This window comes from Bombus vancouverensis, chromosome 7 (genome assembly GCF_051014615.1).
Source record: "Bombus vancouverensis nearcticus chromosome 7, iyBomVanc1_principal, whole genome shotgun sequence".
In the NCBI taxonomy this organism is placed as follows: Eukaryota; Metazoa; Arthropoda; class Insecta; order Hymenoptera; family Apidae; genus Bombus; species Bombus vancouverensis.
The window spans coordinates 14,555,243-14,573,348 of record NC_134917.1 but is presented as its reverse complement, the minus strand read 5'-3'; the positions used below and the strand labels follow the sequence as shown (position 1 = coordinate 14,573,348).

Sequence of the window (18,106 nt, the reverse complement as noted above, 5' to 3'; positions counted from 1 at the left end):
GAATTAAAGTCCAATACTTTCGTCTGAATCGCGCTGGCGCAATTCGATTAACACTAAATGTCTTTTTAGATGAAAATATTATAGGTGTCTCAAACCAGAGCAATAAAATAAAATCGTATACATATTAAATGCTAGAAATATATTAATACTTTGATGCATATAATTACAGATTTATGTTATAAATATACATATATATACATGTATATATATTATATAGTATGTATGTTCTAATTTATTCTGCACTACATTGCATACCATGTATGTGTGTGTATGTACATTAATTTGTAGATAATACATCGATAACGGTAAATAAATTCATATACTAAAGTTTTTGTAAAATATTATTAGGGTCCCTGCTTAATGATTTTCAATGTCGTGCTATTCGTGCTTGTACCCTTAAAAATATAGTAATTTTCTAAATGATAGAATGGCACCATCGTTTGTAAATCATCTATACGGTGATGTATTTTCAATTGAAACTTCTGAAAATAACCATTTTGTGACACAATTTACATATACATATAAGCTAAATTATTTCAACGACTTAATTGATGGATCAATAAAAACTTACCTGAGCATACATATATTCGTAAATGTAAAACTGATCGTTCTCCGTCGTAACGATGATAAAGGAGTCGCTCTTCCCAAAATCTGAAATAAGATAATATCTTAAATACGATTTAAAATTTACTATATTGCAATGTGATTGTTATTTTAGTGTAATATCAATTAATATTGCTCGTACCATCTGTATAGAAACATTCTACTCCATGGATTCGCGAATCATGAAATAGACTTTGATAGTCATAAAAATTATCAAATTCTGGATCATAATAAAAGATATTTATCGCATTCGTTTCAAAATCGTCTACCAAAACGAAACAATCCTGTTCTTGGATGAGACTTTTCACATTGTGCGTTTTACCTTCAAAGCTTCTTATTATAATAAACTAAAAAATAATACCTATATCAGATCATCGCCCAAAATATTTTTATAAAATGATTAAAGACGAAGTGCTCATTACTTTGGAGGTAATAGTGTCCAGCTTATACAGATACGACTTTTCAGAATTTCCGAAGCAACCGAGCAGCAGATATATGTCCCGATGATTTGCTTTGAAAATGTCGATAGCCCAAGCTCCATCAGTGGATATATTCTGGTACAACGATAAATTATTGTTCTCAAAATCAATCTTGTAAATTACAGAATTTGTGTGATGTGTTGCGAGTAGTGTATCATAATACACTGCCAATACTACGAAAGCTGCATCTAAAATACATACATATATAAATATGTTATGTACTGTTTAACAAAAATTACACAAATAATTTTATTAATTTAATAGTTTCTATCTTAAGAGTTTTTATTAGTTTTAAATATCATACTATCATGTGTTGTGAAGACCTTTGCGTCCTTTATGTAACCTCGAATTTTTAGAGGCGTTTCCTTTACATTAGCTAACGTTTTTTCTGTACCGATCAGTCCAGATTTAATCCAAGAAATCATAATGAATTCGTTTTTGGTATTGTTTGAAGTACATTCACGGCTATATGATATTGTGTTTGATACTACATTTATACCAAATGTACTGTGAAATTCGTGATAATTTCGTATTATTTTATTATTATTTATTCTTTGCATGTAACAATCGTTTTCGGTGAGCTCAGCCATATATTCAGTGGGGCAAGAACATTTATCTGAAAGTCCGCAAAGAGATCCTGGTTCTTCTCCAAACATGTTCAGCTTTGTGATCTGTTCGTAATAAACAACATCAATCTTCTTGATGTTGGGCGCCTGAATTTTCAACTTTTCATCTGCTTGCTCCAAATAGAAGAAAACATTGCCGAGATTTTCAGAAATCGAAGTAGATCGAACAATGTTCTTCTCTATCTCAGATTCATTCTGCGTGAACATGTGGAGGGTCCGACGTGTCTCTTGTTGTAAATCGTAGAAAATAGTATTTAAATTTATTCCATTCATTAAGTTCGAAACAAACACGTTTTCTGGAACCTTCACTTTCGATTCGAAAATCTAGAAATATCCAATTTTTAAATGTATCATACCGCTTGCAAATATTGAAATCGAGCAACATTACCAAGTCTCCTATGATTTCCACGTCTTCGTCGTTTTGTATACCATTAGAATATTCTAACGATACGTTTACTTCATTGATGAACGATGTGTAAATATTGCCACTTATTATCACGTTTTCTTCAAAGATTTTCGAACCAGATACCACTTGTGTTTCCTTTCTTTCATTCAGAACCAAATCGGAGGGATAGATGCCATTAATTCGCGAGAGATTCGTGTTTCCTAAGATTTTTTGAAAATATTGTAATCTAAGAACTTAAGGTATATTATTAAATAATTCATATAATTTAAGTAATTACGTAAGTATCGTATATGCTTTACAATTGAAATAATGAAACTGCAGCTTTAAAAACTTAATGGAAAAGGAAATAATAGTTAAATATTATCTGATCTTTAATGCGATATGTTTATAATTATATACCTGTTATTTCAACAGTGTCATCAAATTGTACGTTAGTAAGTATTTCGTGTTCTCCGTCGATGGTTACACGATTTTTTAAAAATTCATCAAAATTTACTTCATCTAGATTCTTTAAATATATATCCTCCAATATAACAAGATCTTTTAAAGATGTATACGTAGGTAATTTATCAGTCACCAGAGCTACCCCATTCAAAGGAACATTATGAAGATCATCATCAACAAGGATTTGATCGATCGCTACATCATCGAGGAATGTTATAGTTCCAGCTATTACTTCTTTTTTACTTTTCCTCGCTACAGAATTATTAAATTCGAAAATATTGATATTATTAATCATAGGAATATCAATATCATCGACCACTGAAATAGTATCGATATCCAGATCATCTTTAAAAATCTTTTGGCCAATTATTTCGATGTCTTTATCGTCTATCACAGCATCTACAATGATATCACGTATTTCGTCGATTTCTTTACATTGCCCCTCAATTGTTGATGCTGATATATCTCCCTGAAAAATGGTGCTACCGTGAATAGTTTGATTTGTAGTTGTAGTTACTGCGTTTTTGAATAACGATGTCAAAGAAGCAGAACTTGTTGAGGGAAAATCCCAAGAAATATTCCCGTTTACTTTTAAATCAACGATTCTTGATACTGGTATGTTAAGCATGCTCTCGTACAACTGTAATAAAATGTTTGAATAATTAAATTCAATTGAATAATAAGAAAACAAAAGTATCATAAATTCATATTTCAGTGTTTACCTCGTTAACATCGAGATTGTTTAAAGTTTTTGTTACAGCATCCCCTTCTACAAATAAATCATCAAATTTAATATCCTTTATTAGAAATAGAGGCTTGTCGATCCATGTCAACTTAGAGATGTTCCGATTGTTGATGAAGCTAGTTTTAATGTTATCAGTTGTAACTTTGTAAAAAGTGAACTTCCCAGATATATTTTGTTCCCTTGACTTTGAAAGGAAACTTTCGAAAATATCGTTCACGTCATGACCATGCAGAAATTTCAACGTAATATTCCGTACAGTTAATTCTTGGAATATTATCGTATTTTTATTATTAAACACATTTTTTTTGCGGATATTCCTTAAATAGTTCATCGATGGCTGATCGCCAATTTGAGCTACTTTTAAATCATCTTTAACCGTTAGATTACCATTTATTACCAAATCTTTTATGTCAGCTATTTTCATATCTCTTAACAATAAAAGTTTCTTCATTTCAACATTGTTAATCTTTTCAACATAAAGATTTTCTACATGAAATTCTGGAGTCTTCATGAACTTCGTTCTCTGACCTTTGTCAACATTTCTCGCATTCTGTAAGAAGAAAGGGAAATTAAGCTCGTCTATGTTTATTTGTTTAGTCTTAATTGTCAAGAAATTCATATCGTCTGGAAAAATATATGGTTGCTTTCCGTTTAAAATGTCAGTTACTGGGAGGCCATTAAAGACGCCAGTCAATAATTGGTTTCCACGTAGATGCTTTAGATGCAATCTTTCTCGAATGGTGACTGATTCTGGAGCGATTTCAAAAAGATTATCGCCCTCTCCTTCGGTGAAAAACATATCGTCTACGTGAACATTTTCAAAATGTAGCCTTTTAAAACGTTCTGAAATAACACTTGTAGTAGTGTACAAAAATTCATCTTCAGAAAATCCATTTATGTATTTTGCATTCAAACGATCTATAGTTAAATTATTTTCAAAAATGACATCGTTTTCGATTATTTGATCAGTCGATTTCGTCCAAAAGGTACCAAAGATATTAGTCAGATCTATTTCTTCATTATTTAGAAAGATTTTTGTGTACTTGTCTAGATCTAGCGTTCCAATGTTCAAGTTACCATGAATAGTGACATTAGAGTAAATTTGATGTGACGGACCTATCGGTGGGTTAATGCTTGAATCAACTATAAGTTTCTCTGTTACGTGTAATTTCGCAATTTTCGTCTCCCCTATGAAACATGAGATACTTCATGTGAATGTAGATAGTACGAAAAGATTTCGAAAATTGAACTAATCATACTTCGTATACCTTTGATTACGTTGACGGTAGATACTCGCGCTGCTTCCGAAACCGGAACACCGTTTATCAAATCAGTATATAAATTTTCTACTTGAAGCTTTCTCATGGTAAAGTTACCAAAAGTTTGATTGGTTTTTGTGTTCATATAGTTATCCCATGGTTTTCCATTCAACATTTGTATCGTAAAATTGTAGATTTGTAATGTATTATTGAAGGTAACATTTCCTGAAAAATTTAATTCAGATTTAAATATCGGCCTGTTAAATCAAAGAGTTCATCTGAGATGATTTGCTTTGGTTTGAAATCTACCTTCGATTCTCTGATTACGGTTAATGATAAATAATTCATTGAAGAGATCATTGATATTTATGCCGTTTAACATTTTTACGTTTAAATTCGTCAAAGATATACTTGAATTTAAATATATGATGTTGTTTGAAAATTCAATTTCATCTTTCTCTATATTTATGTTCATTTTCGATGTATCATTGGTTAAAGCCCAATCTAAAACGACATCATATTTTTGATAAATATATATATATTCTTTCGTATCATCGGGACATTGTTATTGTTAGATAAAATAATATTGAACATACATTGATATGGGATTCCACAAATGGAATCTACTTTAAGATCATTTACAGTGATATTTCTTTTCTTCGAAAATTCTTGTATCTTATCCGAATTATTGTTCAAATGCATATCAACATCATTAACAAAATCTACAATCATTCTATCAATCTGCAACTGTTCAATGAATGCATTGCCATCGACAAGAATATCTGCAATTATAGAATTCGTGTTGTTCATCATTAAATATTCGTTAGATGATAAAACATCATCAATTTCGTGGGTTAAATTTTCTAAGCGCCGTTCCATCACGCGAGGCGCAACGATGTCTTCGTTTACGAAGATGTCGATGTTATTTACAGTTCCTGCATCTAATATTAAATTTGGCAAAACGAAAGATTCCGATATCGTTAAGTTCTCGTGTACTGGTTGCAAGAGGGGCCATAAAGACTCAGCTTCTTCCACGAAAGGTTTTCTTTGTAGCAATATTTCAACCAGTTCCGCCAAATTTTTCGATAAAGTATCACTTTCCTTAATCGAATGTTCTGAAAATACCATTACAGTAACTAAATTAATGCATAACTTTGGAGGGCTATTGTTTTAAGCAGAATAATTAACCAGAGGGAATTTCTTCAATGCGTAACTTCCACGATTCTACGCTATAAGTTTTATCCGAGTTAATAACAACCAGCACCATAATTATCGTGGAATTGTCGATTCGAGTTTGTATATCAATCAGAATTCCATTGGGTAGCTTCATAGTGTGTATTAAGATATAATCCGATGCATTTTCAAACTTGTACAGTTGCAAGATGTTCTGTGATACAATTAGTATTTAGGAACAAAATTCCGTAATCGTTGATTAGTTATCAAATTTTATGCTTACATCATATGCTACAAAGAAAAAGGTATCATCATTGATGCTCACTATGCTGACTAAACTGAGTGTCCTTATTTCTGGCAACTGTTGCCAGCTTAATAGTTCATGTCCTAAAAGAATAAGTTCTCCATAAATCGATAATAAGTAAATGGAAACGAGTAAAAAGAAAAACCAACCATCCCACCAAAGCAAGTTGCTCGGTGTATATTCGTTTATTAGCAAAATGAAATTAAAGTCCGCATGTTTGTAATGATGAACAGAAATCGGATTGGAAGTTTCCAAAAATTGTATAGTATCCAGGCTGGTTTCCTTAAACTCGTACACCAGGGAACCGATTCCCGATGCATCTCTATTATTCTGTGCGAATATTATAATCGTCGATTGCTTATATTTGAACGTAGTGACCGATATCGCGGCGATGGTCATCACTTCTTTTATTATATCCATATACGTTTCTCTCCAATGATATATTCTACGTTAATATAAAATATATGTGAATTCCGAAACACAATAATTACAAAATGTATGGTTACTAATTTCGCTTACAAAGAAGGTACAGAAAATTGACCAATATTATCGGCTACTACCAGATAAAGTCGATTGGAACGAACGAAGAAATTGGCATCCGTAGGACATCCTTTATGTTGAATGGTCTGCCGATATTTGAATTGCAAATTATCCATTTTTGTATAGATATTACACGAGCCAGTTTCGTAACAAATTAGTAGATAAAGTACACTTCTCCAAACGATACTCTGTAGCATATTAATTGAAACGACTTACTATCGAATGTGATTTTAAGTAATCGTGATTAGCGCTAATTTACCTACCCTGACAAATTTAATGGGACCATTATTAAGAGTTGAGATTATTCCTCGCGATAAGGTATGATTAGAAGAAGGAGAATTAAGTGAAAATTCTATGAAACGATTTGCTTCTATTAAAAGTATCTTGTCGTATATATTCGCTATGAAAGGTGGATTTTTGTACATCTCCTTTAACCATAATTGATCCCATTTTACATCGTAGACTTGTTTATGAACTACGATTACCATATTTTAAAGTAGCTTTAGAAATATCTAATATGAATATTTAGTCTGTTTATTGATTTCTTTTACCTGGTGGTTCTTCTCGAAAATAGAGCTTGGCTATCTCAACTTTTGTCTGCTTTAACTTTTCGTCGAAATGATCGGTTAACGAAATGTGCACAGTAATGAAACTGATGTAACCGAAGAGAAGCTGAGGTAACATAAAAATATAATCATTTAAGATGTAACATTATAAATTTGAATTAAAAAATTTAATTTGATTTTTAAACTTTGAATTCGAATTTTTCGTTTGAACGGCTGATTTACACTTACCAAAATTTTTAAAGATCCCATGATCTTAGACAGATCGGATGCGCGAATTCATATTCACTCATGAAAGCTTATTGTACTAATTGATCACGAAAGACAATTACAGGTCGTCGACTGAATACACATACAAACAGCTATAGCTGTATCAAATATCAACAAGTAACGACCATTATTAAATTTGAATCATTCATGATCAGAATTGTGTGATAATTTATTGAATATGATAAGGGTGAGTAAGATTTCTGTTAAAAGGAATTTAACATAAGTATATTAAGAACAATAATTCAGAAGAGTAAATAGAATAAAAATCAAGTGAAATTGTCTTGCTAAACAAATTTTTATTTGTACATAATTTATCATTAAAAACAAAAACAAATGCAATTTTCAATAAGAATTTAAATTGGAAGTTAATTTTAGGACTATGATGGAAGAGGACGTATTCTAAAGAGTTCACAGAAATTTAAAAATTATCGAATCCAGTGAAATGTTGGGCCAATTCCGATTAGTCAACTGTTATTAATGGAATGTATAAATAGACTTATATAATGAACCTGACAATTGGATGAAACTAGCTCAGGGTCCAAATACAACGATTTTATGCTTTCCTATTCTTCTAACACTCTCGTTTGTCACATAAATATTATGAATTATGTTTTATTAGTCATTATCACGCATTGAAAATATAACATAAAATAACATCGATATAGTTATTGACGTATCTGTTTTTTATGATATTTGATTAATTTTAAACTTACTTCTGTATTGAACATAAATATAGCTATACTTATCTCTTTTTATCTACAAAATGTTATTACGTCCGATGATGTTACATCCGATTTTAATCTATGATATAATATAACAGCTTCCTAAGATAGCATATTGATATAAATATTTATAAAGATAAGATATGATTCTTAATTAATTTCGAACAATAAACATACCATAACTTATATTGTTTTACATTAATATACGAATCCGTGTATGTATTCGATTGGGGCCCGCGGGCCCAAATGATTCAGAACATAATCATCGAATGAATTAAGTTATGAGATGATCCTCCCGCTGTCGGACCGATCTTCGATTCTGGATTTCGTAGACACAGATGGCGCCTGGAATTCGAACAAATACAATCCCTGTAGCGTTTCCATTGGCTAGAAAGGACTCGCGATCTTAGCATGGATTGGCCGTTGATCGTGATCGAGAGATCTCGACAAATCCTGACTGTGTCCTGTAGAGCAAGGAAGGAGGGTACACGAACTGTACGTAAAGTGATCGTGCCGGTATCGCAGGTTCGTGCAGTTTTGGTCCATTGTCATCGCTTTTGACGGGATCACGGGGAGCAGCGACTGATCACGAGAAATAGATTGCACGTATGCACGTATTGAACGATAATAGCTACATTGACGAGGGACGTATAAGCAAGTGTACAAGGCTGTACATCCGATCAGTGTGTGTATGCGAGCACAACCGCGTGCGGGCGGTTCCCACACGTCCGTGCAACAAGTGTCATACACGGGAGCGCGGCGAATAACCGATTATTCCGAAGAGCACCGTGCATGGTGCTCGTTCTTTCTTCACCGAATAGAAAGAACGACCGGCGAGAATGGGTTGTGCGGTGAGCACCACCGGCGAGAAAGAAGCTGCGGAAAGGTCTAAGAAGATCGACAAGGATCTCAGAGCCGATGGGGAACGGGCCGCCAGTGAGGTCAAGCTCCTCTTGCTCGGTAATTTCTATTCCTTTTCTTTTCGTTTATATACTTTCTCCTTACAAGAATCGTTCCATCGTTATTCTTTCATTTCTTCCTTCACTTTGTTCATGATATTGTTTCGAAAATATCCTCTTCTTAGAAGACGATGTATTCCTCGACGTTTTGATAATTCGTCGTAAAAATAAATCGCTGCACTGTGCTACTACTGACAAAACGTTTTTTTCCGCTCATTTTTCCACCAATTCTTTAAAGTAATATTTGGTTTTTACTCTCAATAATATTTTCACGTCATTCACATTCCGATCAATTATCGGATTTGCGCAATCGTGCAACTGTAGCGCGGGCGCTTTTCTGAAATCTTTGAATCATCGTTTAGAATGAATCATTGTATATCGTATTGAACACTTACTCGATTACCGACAACTGCAGTCAGATATAATTTCCATTCATGAATATCGGTATCTTCATCATCGTTTTAAAGGGACAAATTTGGAAATCAAACGCTTTGACATGCACTAATACATGTTTATTAAACATACGAATGTATTCATTTTAAGGAGCTGGAGAATCTGGAAAATCTACTATAGTAAAACAAATGAAAATTATCCATGAAACTGGCTATAGTAAAGAAGAATGTGAACAATATAAACCTGTAGTTTGTAGTAATACAGTTCAAAGTCTTATGACAATAATTAGAGCCATGGGTCAACTTAGAATTGACTTTGCAGACCCTAATAAAGCGGTAAATACATTAATTTTAAATAAAAATGTTTCATATACTATTACATCATACATGTTTTATCAGTAATAGAGAAATCTAATCATGTTGTAGGATATAGCACGTCAATTCTTTACCCTAGCTTCTGCAGCAGAGGAGGGTGAGCTAACTGGGGAACTGGCACTATTAATGAAACGATTATGGCAGGACGCTGGAGTACAACTTTGTTTCACACGTAGTAGGGAATACCAGCTCAATGATTCTGCGGCATATTACCTTAATGCTTTAGATCGTATAGCACAACCTAATTATATTCCTACTCAGCAAGATGTTCTTAGAACACGTGTGAAAACAACAGGAATAGTAGAAACACACTTTTCTTTCAAAGGCTTACATTTTAAGTAAGTTTATTTCAAGATGTTTTTATTAATTTTGTATTACGAAACATTACTAAGAAATTTTCTGCTCTACCAGAATGTTTGATGTGGGTGGTCAAAGATCAGAAAGAAAGAAATGGATACACTGTTTTGAAGGAGTTACTGCAATCATATTTTGTGTTGCATTAAGTGGATACGACTTGGTTCTTGCAGAGGATGAAGAAATGAATAGAATGATAGAGTCGATGAAATTGTTTGATTCTATCTGTAATAGTAAGTGGTTTGTTGAAACATCAATCATTTTATTTCTAAACAAAAAAGATCTTTTTGAGGAAAAGATCACTAGGAGCCCATTGACTATTTGTTTCCCAGAGTATAAGGGTGCTAATACATACGAAGAATGTGCTTCTTACATTCAAATGAAATTCGAAAATTTGAATAAAAGAAAAGATCAGAAACAAATTTACACACATTTTACATGTGCTACCGACACATCTAATATACAATTTGTGTTTGATGCTGTAACCGATGTTATAATCAAAAACAATTTGAGTAATTGTGGTTTATTAAGTTAAACATACCAATATCTTATTAAATCAAAATGAGTAAATTGATATCTAAGATGTATAAACTTACGTGAGTGCACAAAGGATACACATGAGACTGAGAACAAATTGTTAGGAACAGAAATATAATTTGGGTATACCACCATGTATACCAATAATGCTATCTCTCCATTTTGTCATCTCCTGTTGGTTTTTACAATATTTTTATACTATGAATAATAGTACTATGAAATAATTTGTTAGATCCTTATCTATATCTTTCTCATGCAAAATATCATGACATTTCGTTGTAATTGGTTACTTTTAACTTATTACTTTATTTTAAATGACTAATGTAAAATTGGAATGTTTGAAAATTTAAATTGTTATCTTAATAAAAGAGCAGATACTGTTTTCAAACAAACAAATATCTGGTCTCACTGCTAACTGTGTTTAGTATATTAACCAGAACTAGTTAGCTATTAATTTAGTAATACCATTTTGTATATAATTTATTCATTAAAAATAATATGTTTATACTGAATGGAAATGTATTTCCATAACAGTGCTCGAAGCTATTCATTTCTCTTATAATAATTTGTCCATACTGCAATGACAGACACAGTTCATCATGTTGACAATATATATTTATACAAGCTAAATTTGATAAAAAATTTTGTAAAAAAAACAAGGACCTTTTTATACGTATCATTAAATAATGTTTAAAGGGTTGTCATTATTGCTCTATCTGCCAAACAAATGACAATGTTAGAATTAGTTACAGATTTAGAAAACAGTCTTATTATATTGATGAAATAAATAAAAAACTTTTTTAAAAAAGTGATATTTTTTTGAAATCCTATGCTTGCCGTTCTGAAATACAGAGTGATGGTAGCAGATTAGTGAATTTTAGAAAGTAACAAAATACATAATGTATTTGGTGTATGTAGGAAACGTATGTAAATTACAAGAGTTTTTCTCTTTTTTCACTAAAGTCATCTCTATTTACATTTCCATCAAATAGATACATGATTCAATTTATAAAAATGTTTAAGTTCATGTATTTTTAATATTGTTTTAGATTTGTAAATCATGTCATTTTAGATTTGTAACGTTTTCGCGAAATTTTCCGTTTAGAAAAGACTCATAGAAATGATAATACTCACACATTAAGTACTTATTATTCCAAATCTTCCACAATAATTAAGAATATTTCCTTCGTTGTATAAACACAGAATCTCATTTTAGTTGTAATTCGTATCGATCTCTATATTATATGTATATGTACAATAATACAATACATGTGAAGCTACAAAATAAATATAGTAATATTTTGTTTTTCTGACAGTGTTTAAAACTTTGATTTATACATACAATATATATGTACTTATGGAAAATATTTTGTATGAATACTGCTCTTTGAATCTTTTATTTTTATCATTATAACTAGCAGTAAACATAAATTACCTCTCTTTCAATTTTTAAAAATCATGTTTACCATCTATTTGTAATAAAATACAGTAAGGTGTAACATAGTTAATAAATCATTTTAACATTGATTGTAAAATTAATATATTATGAAAATATAACGTTTGTGGCTTGTGTATTTTATAATAGTATTAGTTTTTTTTCTTTATATTTAGCCACAATAAATTTTTTCCGAAGATTATATTAATATAACATTTTCAACAGCACAAATTTCATTAACATAATTATTAGTTTATTTGTTTTAACGATCATTAAGAAGTATTTAAACTGGGTACATTTTTAAACTCTGTATATGTTCTATGATATACAGGATGATTCAGCTTCTTTCCGCAAAAATTTACCAACATATGCTATAAGCAAGATTAATTAAATTAATTAATTATAATAAACATATGAAATGATAACGAACTGGTATTTCGTCAACACAACATAAGAACATTGCTGCACGCCAATGGATTTTTACTTGTGGAGAACTATGAAAGAAAAAGTTTATTAAATACAAATTAATAGGTGTCAGGGGTTAATGCAAAGGATTCATGATTTATTTGTTGCAATTAAGAAAAATGAACAAGAAATGAGTAATGCAATAGATTCTATTTTCTGAAGATACCAATCCTGTATTCATAATAACGAACGACATTTTGAAATGGAATTATAATGTGAACCGACAATCTATTCCTATGTGGTATCGAACAAGAAAGCAGTCTATTACCATTTCGTATTTGTGTTATAGCTTGTTTTAATAAAACATTTAGGGGCATATATTTGTACAACATCTTTTTCTTATTTTTACTTATAGAATATGCTGGTAAAGTTTTACAGAAAAAAACTGGGGCTCCCTCCTATATGTATAATCAAATCTTTGAGGTATTTAACAGATTTGTTTATATGTAAAGTATAATAAGGAAATGCACGACAGGAAGCATAAATTCTTACAGTGTCTGAAAACTGAATTTGACTAACCAGAATAGACTTGAGATTTATAGTATGCTACACAGCTGTACATTACATAGAAGCAATCTATTCTGTTTTTAATCTCTATCTATATTTATAAATAATTAGCTACACAATGACACATAACGAGTCAATTCCGAAATTATATAGACCACTGTTTAATGTGGATTTCTAGCTGGAATGGGTGGTCCACCTGATGTTCTTGCCGGTATTGGTGGTGGAGCATTTGACGCGGGTAAACTAGGTGGTGGATGTTGAGGAGGAGGAGGAGCTTGTCTTTGAGGTAGTGGAGGTGGTTTAGAATTGGGTGGCCTACTAGGTTCTTGCGAAAGATCCGTACGAGGTAATGGAGGTGGTGGACGGTTTGGTATGGGGTAGTTAGGTGATCCATCCATTATTTCTTCATAAATTGCAGATTCCGGAGATAACCTTTCGCTTTGGTCAAATTCTCTTTCTCTGGCTAAAGGTGCTGGATATTGATTGGGCAACACGCTAAATACACCAGCTCGTGGTCCTTGTTTTCGATCTTGTACTGGACTTTTTGGAGGTTGAGTTGGACGCCCTGGTGGAGCTGGTCTGGGTGGAGGAATTACTCCATTTGGACTACCTCTACTAGGGGATGATCGTTCTCCTATGTCTAATTGTTCTAATCTTTGCATAGGGCTCCTCATTGGAGAATTTGAAACAAACTGTGCAACTGTGGTATTACTGCAAAGTTCTATTTCTTTTTCAATTAGTTGTACCCAGTTTGGAGATTTCAATGATAATTTCAAGGCTTGACCACATACTTGAGTCATACCTTTTCTTGCTGCTGACAAAGCACATTGTCCATCTCTAAATGTTACCCAGATTGTTTCACCGACGAATCTGACAAGGATTACTTCGCCAATATGAGAGAAATCTTGCAATAGAGCCATCATGAAATTTTCATCGAACACGCTGTCCATATCATCCGATTCCTCAACTGCTTTAACTACTATAGTGCCATCAGGTGGGCCCAAATCTTGAATCACTTCCTTGAATACTCGTTCGCGCTTTTCAGATTCAACGCAATGAATATCTATATCTATAATGGCAATAACCGGCCGATGATCACTTTGTTTCAATTCTGCTCTGCCATAATGAATTAATTTTCCTGGATTCCAATCTGTAGGGGAATCTAAAACAAATGAGCGAAAATGTAATTAACAAAAGTGACAAGAATGCCAACGAGAATCATAATTGTATGGAACTAACCGATGTCAGGTACTTGTTTTCGACGTTTCCACAATACTCTGTCCGTCCAAGCAGGCTGTCGACATTTTTCACTAGTATCATAGTCACCAGAAAAAAGATCATACTTGTATGTTGGAGCAAAGTTAATAGGACCTTCCAAAAAATTTTTGAAAACATTTCCTTGCTCCTGTTGAACCTAAATTCGAAATATGTTAAGGAAATTATCAAACATGTTTGTATAAAGTATTTACTTTACAAATTTATTGTCTTTACCTTCAACTGATCATATTGTAATATTTGATCAAATTCGTTTCTTTTGATCATTTCTTTCATCTCATCCTTATCCATATCAACCCTGTAATTGAAATCTCCACACCAAAATACGTAATCGTGAGTATTCAATGTTCTTCCCATAGGGAAGGTAATTTTTCGCGTAATTTCCGCATAATCTGCATTGCGTTCATTCACTTGAGATTGACCAGCAGCAAAATGTGCACAAACAAAACAAAAGGACGTGGAATACAATACGCATCTAATAGCAGCAGCTCCTTTATTTCCTGTTGCACCTCCCAAACCAGTTTTTACACAATCTACAGCTACATCTCTTAAATAAGGTGCATGCTCAGGTCGTATGAATAAATAAAGACAAACACCGACTAATTGTTGATATGTGACTAAAACATATTCAGTATCCCGAGAAAGTACTTTTTGCAATTCCTCTGCCCAAGCTTTTGCATTATCAGTACTAGCAGCCATTATGTTACTAGCATTCAAGTCAACGATTTCTTCGAATCCTATCGCAAATATATCTACAGGAATATTGTCATATTCAACTGATACTAGAGCTGTAAAAAAGATATAATTAATTCGTAAAAAATTTATTTTATTAATAGCAGAAAATATATTTAGGTTTAGAACTTACATGATGATTTTCGTGGAGCATCTAGTAACCAATCAGAAAGAGACACATCTTTGTACACGACACTTCGGAAGTGTTTCCCTCCATTAACGTTGTAAGTACCAACACTTACTCTGAGATTCATTGTAGCTACATACTCATTATATCTTTTACACATTTCTCTGAGAACGCTCGGTGGAGCGTGTAGCATATTTGAAGGTAAAAGTAATCGAGCTCTATCCGCTAATTCAGTATTTAAAGTTGATCCCAATAACAAAATGTCAATAGCTTCTTGTTTACTGGAGTCTAATAAATTATTTTGTATTGTTCTAGCTGCAGATCTTGCACCATCCATTAATTTTGAACTTCCTTGAATTGCTCCAGTACCAGCATATATTTTACTTACTTCATTACCATTGTTGATCCACATTTGTCTAAATACTTCTTCAAATCTTGAAACCATCTGCTGTTTTTCAAGTAACTTTAATAATCCAAGTTGTTTGCTAAGTATCTCCAATGCAAAAAATGTTTGTACACAATTTGTTCTATCTAAACAATCAAGACAATTTGTTCTAATAGTCCCAGTTTGTTCAAGAATGACAGTATTACCAGCCGCATAAAACAAGGAAAATGATTCTAAATATTTATCTACTTTTGTTTTCAACTTTGAAAGGTTTTTCATATTTCCACCTCTGCATTCTTGGTGGTAATCAAATAGAATATGAGGTACATCAGTATGTTCTGACATATTATGATGAGTTTGGAATAATTGACTTAACATTGCTTCTCCTTCTTTACTCCCAATCAGACTAGATCCAAGAAGATTGATAATTACTTGCTGGCCATACCTTTGTTTAATCATATTCAAATGTCTATTAAAGGCTGGTGCAGAAGCTTCAGAACCACGAGAAATTTTCACTTTGTGAGAACCAACCTGTATGCCAGGCTGTTCCCAGAATAAAGGAACTGATCCCCTGGTTTGCACATAAGAGGTTACTTCATTATCTAAATATATTACTTGCTCTGTTTCTACAAAATTTGCTACATGACCATCATCATTAGTTCCTCTGACATTAAACCTAGATAATGAACATAAATCTATAGAATATTGCTAATGTAAAATGCAAGCTTGGTTTTAAATGATTAATATAGTATTATCAAGTATGATTGTATTATATTACATGATAAGAACTGATATGAGTGGCACTACTGTTTTGGTGTCGTAAAATAATTAGTTTATGGATTATTTGTATTCAGTTAAGAATGAATTAAGAATACCTTGTGCCTGCCCGTTCACAACTTAATCTAGACATGAGGACAGCACGAGCTTGTCTATGACCAACATATACAGTTCGAATTTCCACACTACCACACATTGCTTTAAGTAACCAATGGGATGTATCCACACCATATCTTAATAAATGTATATGTAACATCCGATTCCTATTTGTTACATGGAAAAAAAAGAACATTGAGATTTTTGATACATACATACATATAATATATGTTATGTACTGACCAAAAGAATCTATTGTCAGTTGTTGTAGATTTGCATCTCCTCTGTGCACTAAGGGTAATATCAAGAGGCTCTTGATTAGCAGACCAAGAAAAATAAAATGTACCAGAGTTGAGAACTTTTCTAACTTCAGATACACGATCCTCGTTACTTTGTGTATAATGAAGTGGTACAAAATGAGTCTGTGTAATTCTAAATACTTCGGACTCTCCTATTTTGCCAACTGAAAAACAGCCAGTCACAAGAACAAGATATAATAAAGTATTTTCACCTGCATTTAACTGCAATACGCCTAAGCATCCATATGCATCTAATAATTTTGTATATTTCCCTTTCAAAGTGTCTGTTTCTTCAGCAGCTGTAAAGTAATATTTAAAAAATTAAGGAATTTATTTGATAGATATCACTTCTTATGTTTTCTAAGCGATAATTTTAAAGAAAAAAAAAAAAAATTGGAAGATTAAAGTTAAAGGATATTCGCTGAAAAATATTAATTACGATAAAGTACTTACAAAGAACAGCGACTGCCTGTGATTCGAAAAGAACAGTTTCCTTTCGATTTCGTTGTTCCAATATAAGTGAATGAGGACTAGGTGGTTTTAACTTTTCGTAGACGCGAAACCCTTTGCCCATCGCCATTGTTGTACTAATGTCTTTGAAAGTTTCGGGGATAAATGTACACTTTGGTAGAATATGACAGCCCCGTCTGTCATACGGAGGAGTGTGATCACCCTACTCTTACTATGTTTTCTTTCTTTCTACCGACTGATCTTCTTTCTTCGCTACTGACAGTGATATGCTTCTCCCTACTAGTTAACGGTGGAGAGTAGCGCTCTTTTCGCTAATCCGTCGATACTTCGATATTTTCGCAATATATACATCGCGATTTCACGGAGTCTACAGTCTGCTTGTCTAACCGTAACAATCAATCGAACGCGCCATTTTGAAATTTTGAAAAATCAAATATGCAACAATCTCGCGCCATAAACATCGGTCAGTTAAAAGTTGCTTCATCAGTAACATAGAATTTTTGTGATTAAAAAAACCGTTCTCCTTTCATAACTTTTGAACGTAAATAAAGTAATATGTGAACGCTAGTGTGAAAAATTCAAGCAAGAATACAAAATTTTGTGCACACAGTGAAAGCTTATATACAGAATTCATCAATCGTGAATTTTTAATGTAACTTATCAACTTTAATTTTAAAAGGTGTCATTTTGACGAATTTCGAATGTTTTAGTTTTTAAGGCAACCTCCTAATCTTTTTGTGTAACTAATTTTAAGTATCAGAAAGAATAATGTTCCAGATCCCGTCA

General features: G+C 32.4%; 3 protein-coding genes across 3 annotated transcripts; 1 reads left to right on the top strand and 2 right to left on the bottom strand.

Moving 5' to 3' along the window:
- Nucleotides 1-121: 121 nt before the first annotated feature.
- LOC117154327 (female sterile (1) M3) lies at nt 122-7,394 on the bottom strand. The gene is made up of 18 exons (XM_033329250.2): nt 7,374-7,394; nt 7,131-7,251; nt 6,843-7,054; nt 6,559-6,767; nt 6,189-6,484; nt 6,019-6,122; nt 5,751-5,949; nt 5,159-5,677; nt 4,872-5,066; nt 4,572-4,787; nt 3,281-4,491; nt 2,514-3,198; nt 2,097-2,314; nt 1,387-2,032; nt 1,026-1,270; nt 746-950; nt 572-651; nt 122-482 (listed from the first exon to the last, which is right to left on the bottom strand). Exons 1-18 carry the CDS (start codon nt 7,392-7,394, stop codon nt 345-347), a joined length of 5,520 nt encoding a protein of 1,839 aa, XP_033185141.2. The 3' UTR covers nt 122-344.
- A 1,201-nt stretch (nt 7,395-8,595) lies between these two features.
- On the top strand, nt 8,596-11,559 carry Galphai (G protein alpha i subunit). The gene is made up of 4 exons (XM_033329313.2): nt 8,596-9,094; nt 9,637-9,821; nt 9,912-10,198; nt 10,272-11,559. The coding sequence occupies exons 1-4, from the start codon at nt 8,974-8,976 to the stop codon at nt 10,747-10,749; spliced, it is 1,071 nt and encodes a 356-aa protein (XP_033185204.1). The 5' UTR covers nt 8,596-8,973; the 3' UTR covers nt 10,750-11,559.
- A 133-nt stretch (nt 11,560-11,692) lies between these two features.
- Synj (synaptojanin) lies at nt 11,693-17,995 on the bottom strand. The gene is made up of 7 exons (XM_033329262.2): nt 17,303-17,995; nt 16,794-17,148; nt 16,553-16,717; nt 15,299-16,353; nt 14,650-15,221; nt 14,398-14,572; nt 11,693-14,320 (listed from the first exon to the last, which is right to left on the bottom strand). The coding sequence occupies exons 1-7, from the start codon at nt 17,427-17,429 to the stop codon at nt 13,320-13,322; spliced, it is 3,450 nt and encodes a 1,149-aa protein (XP_033185153.1). The 5' UTR covers nt 17,430-17,995; the 3' UTR covers nt 11,693-13,319.
- Between the last annotated feature and the right edge of the window lie 111 nt (nt 17,996-18,106).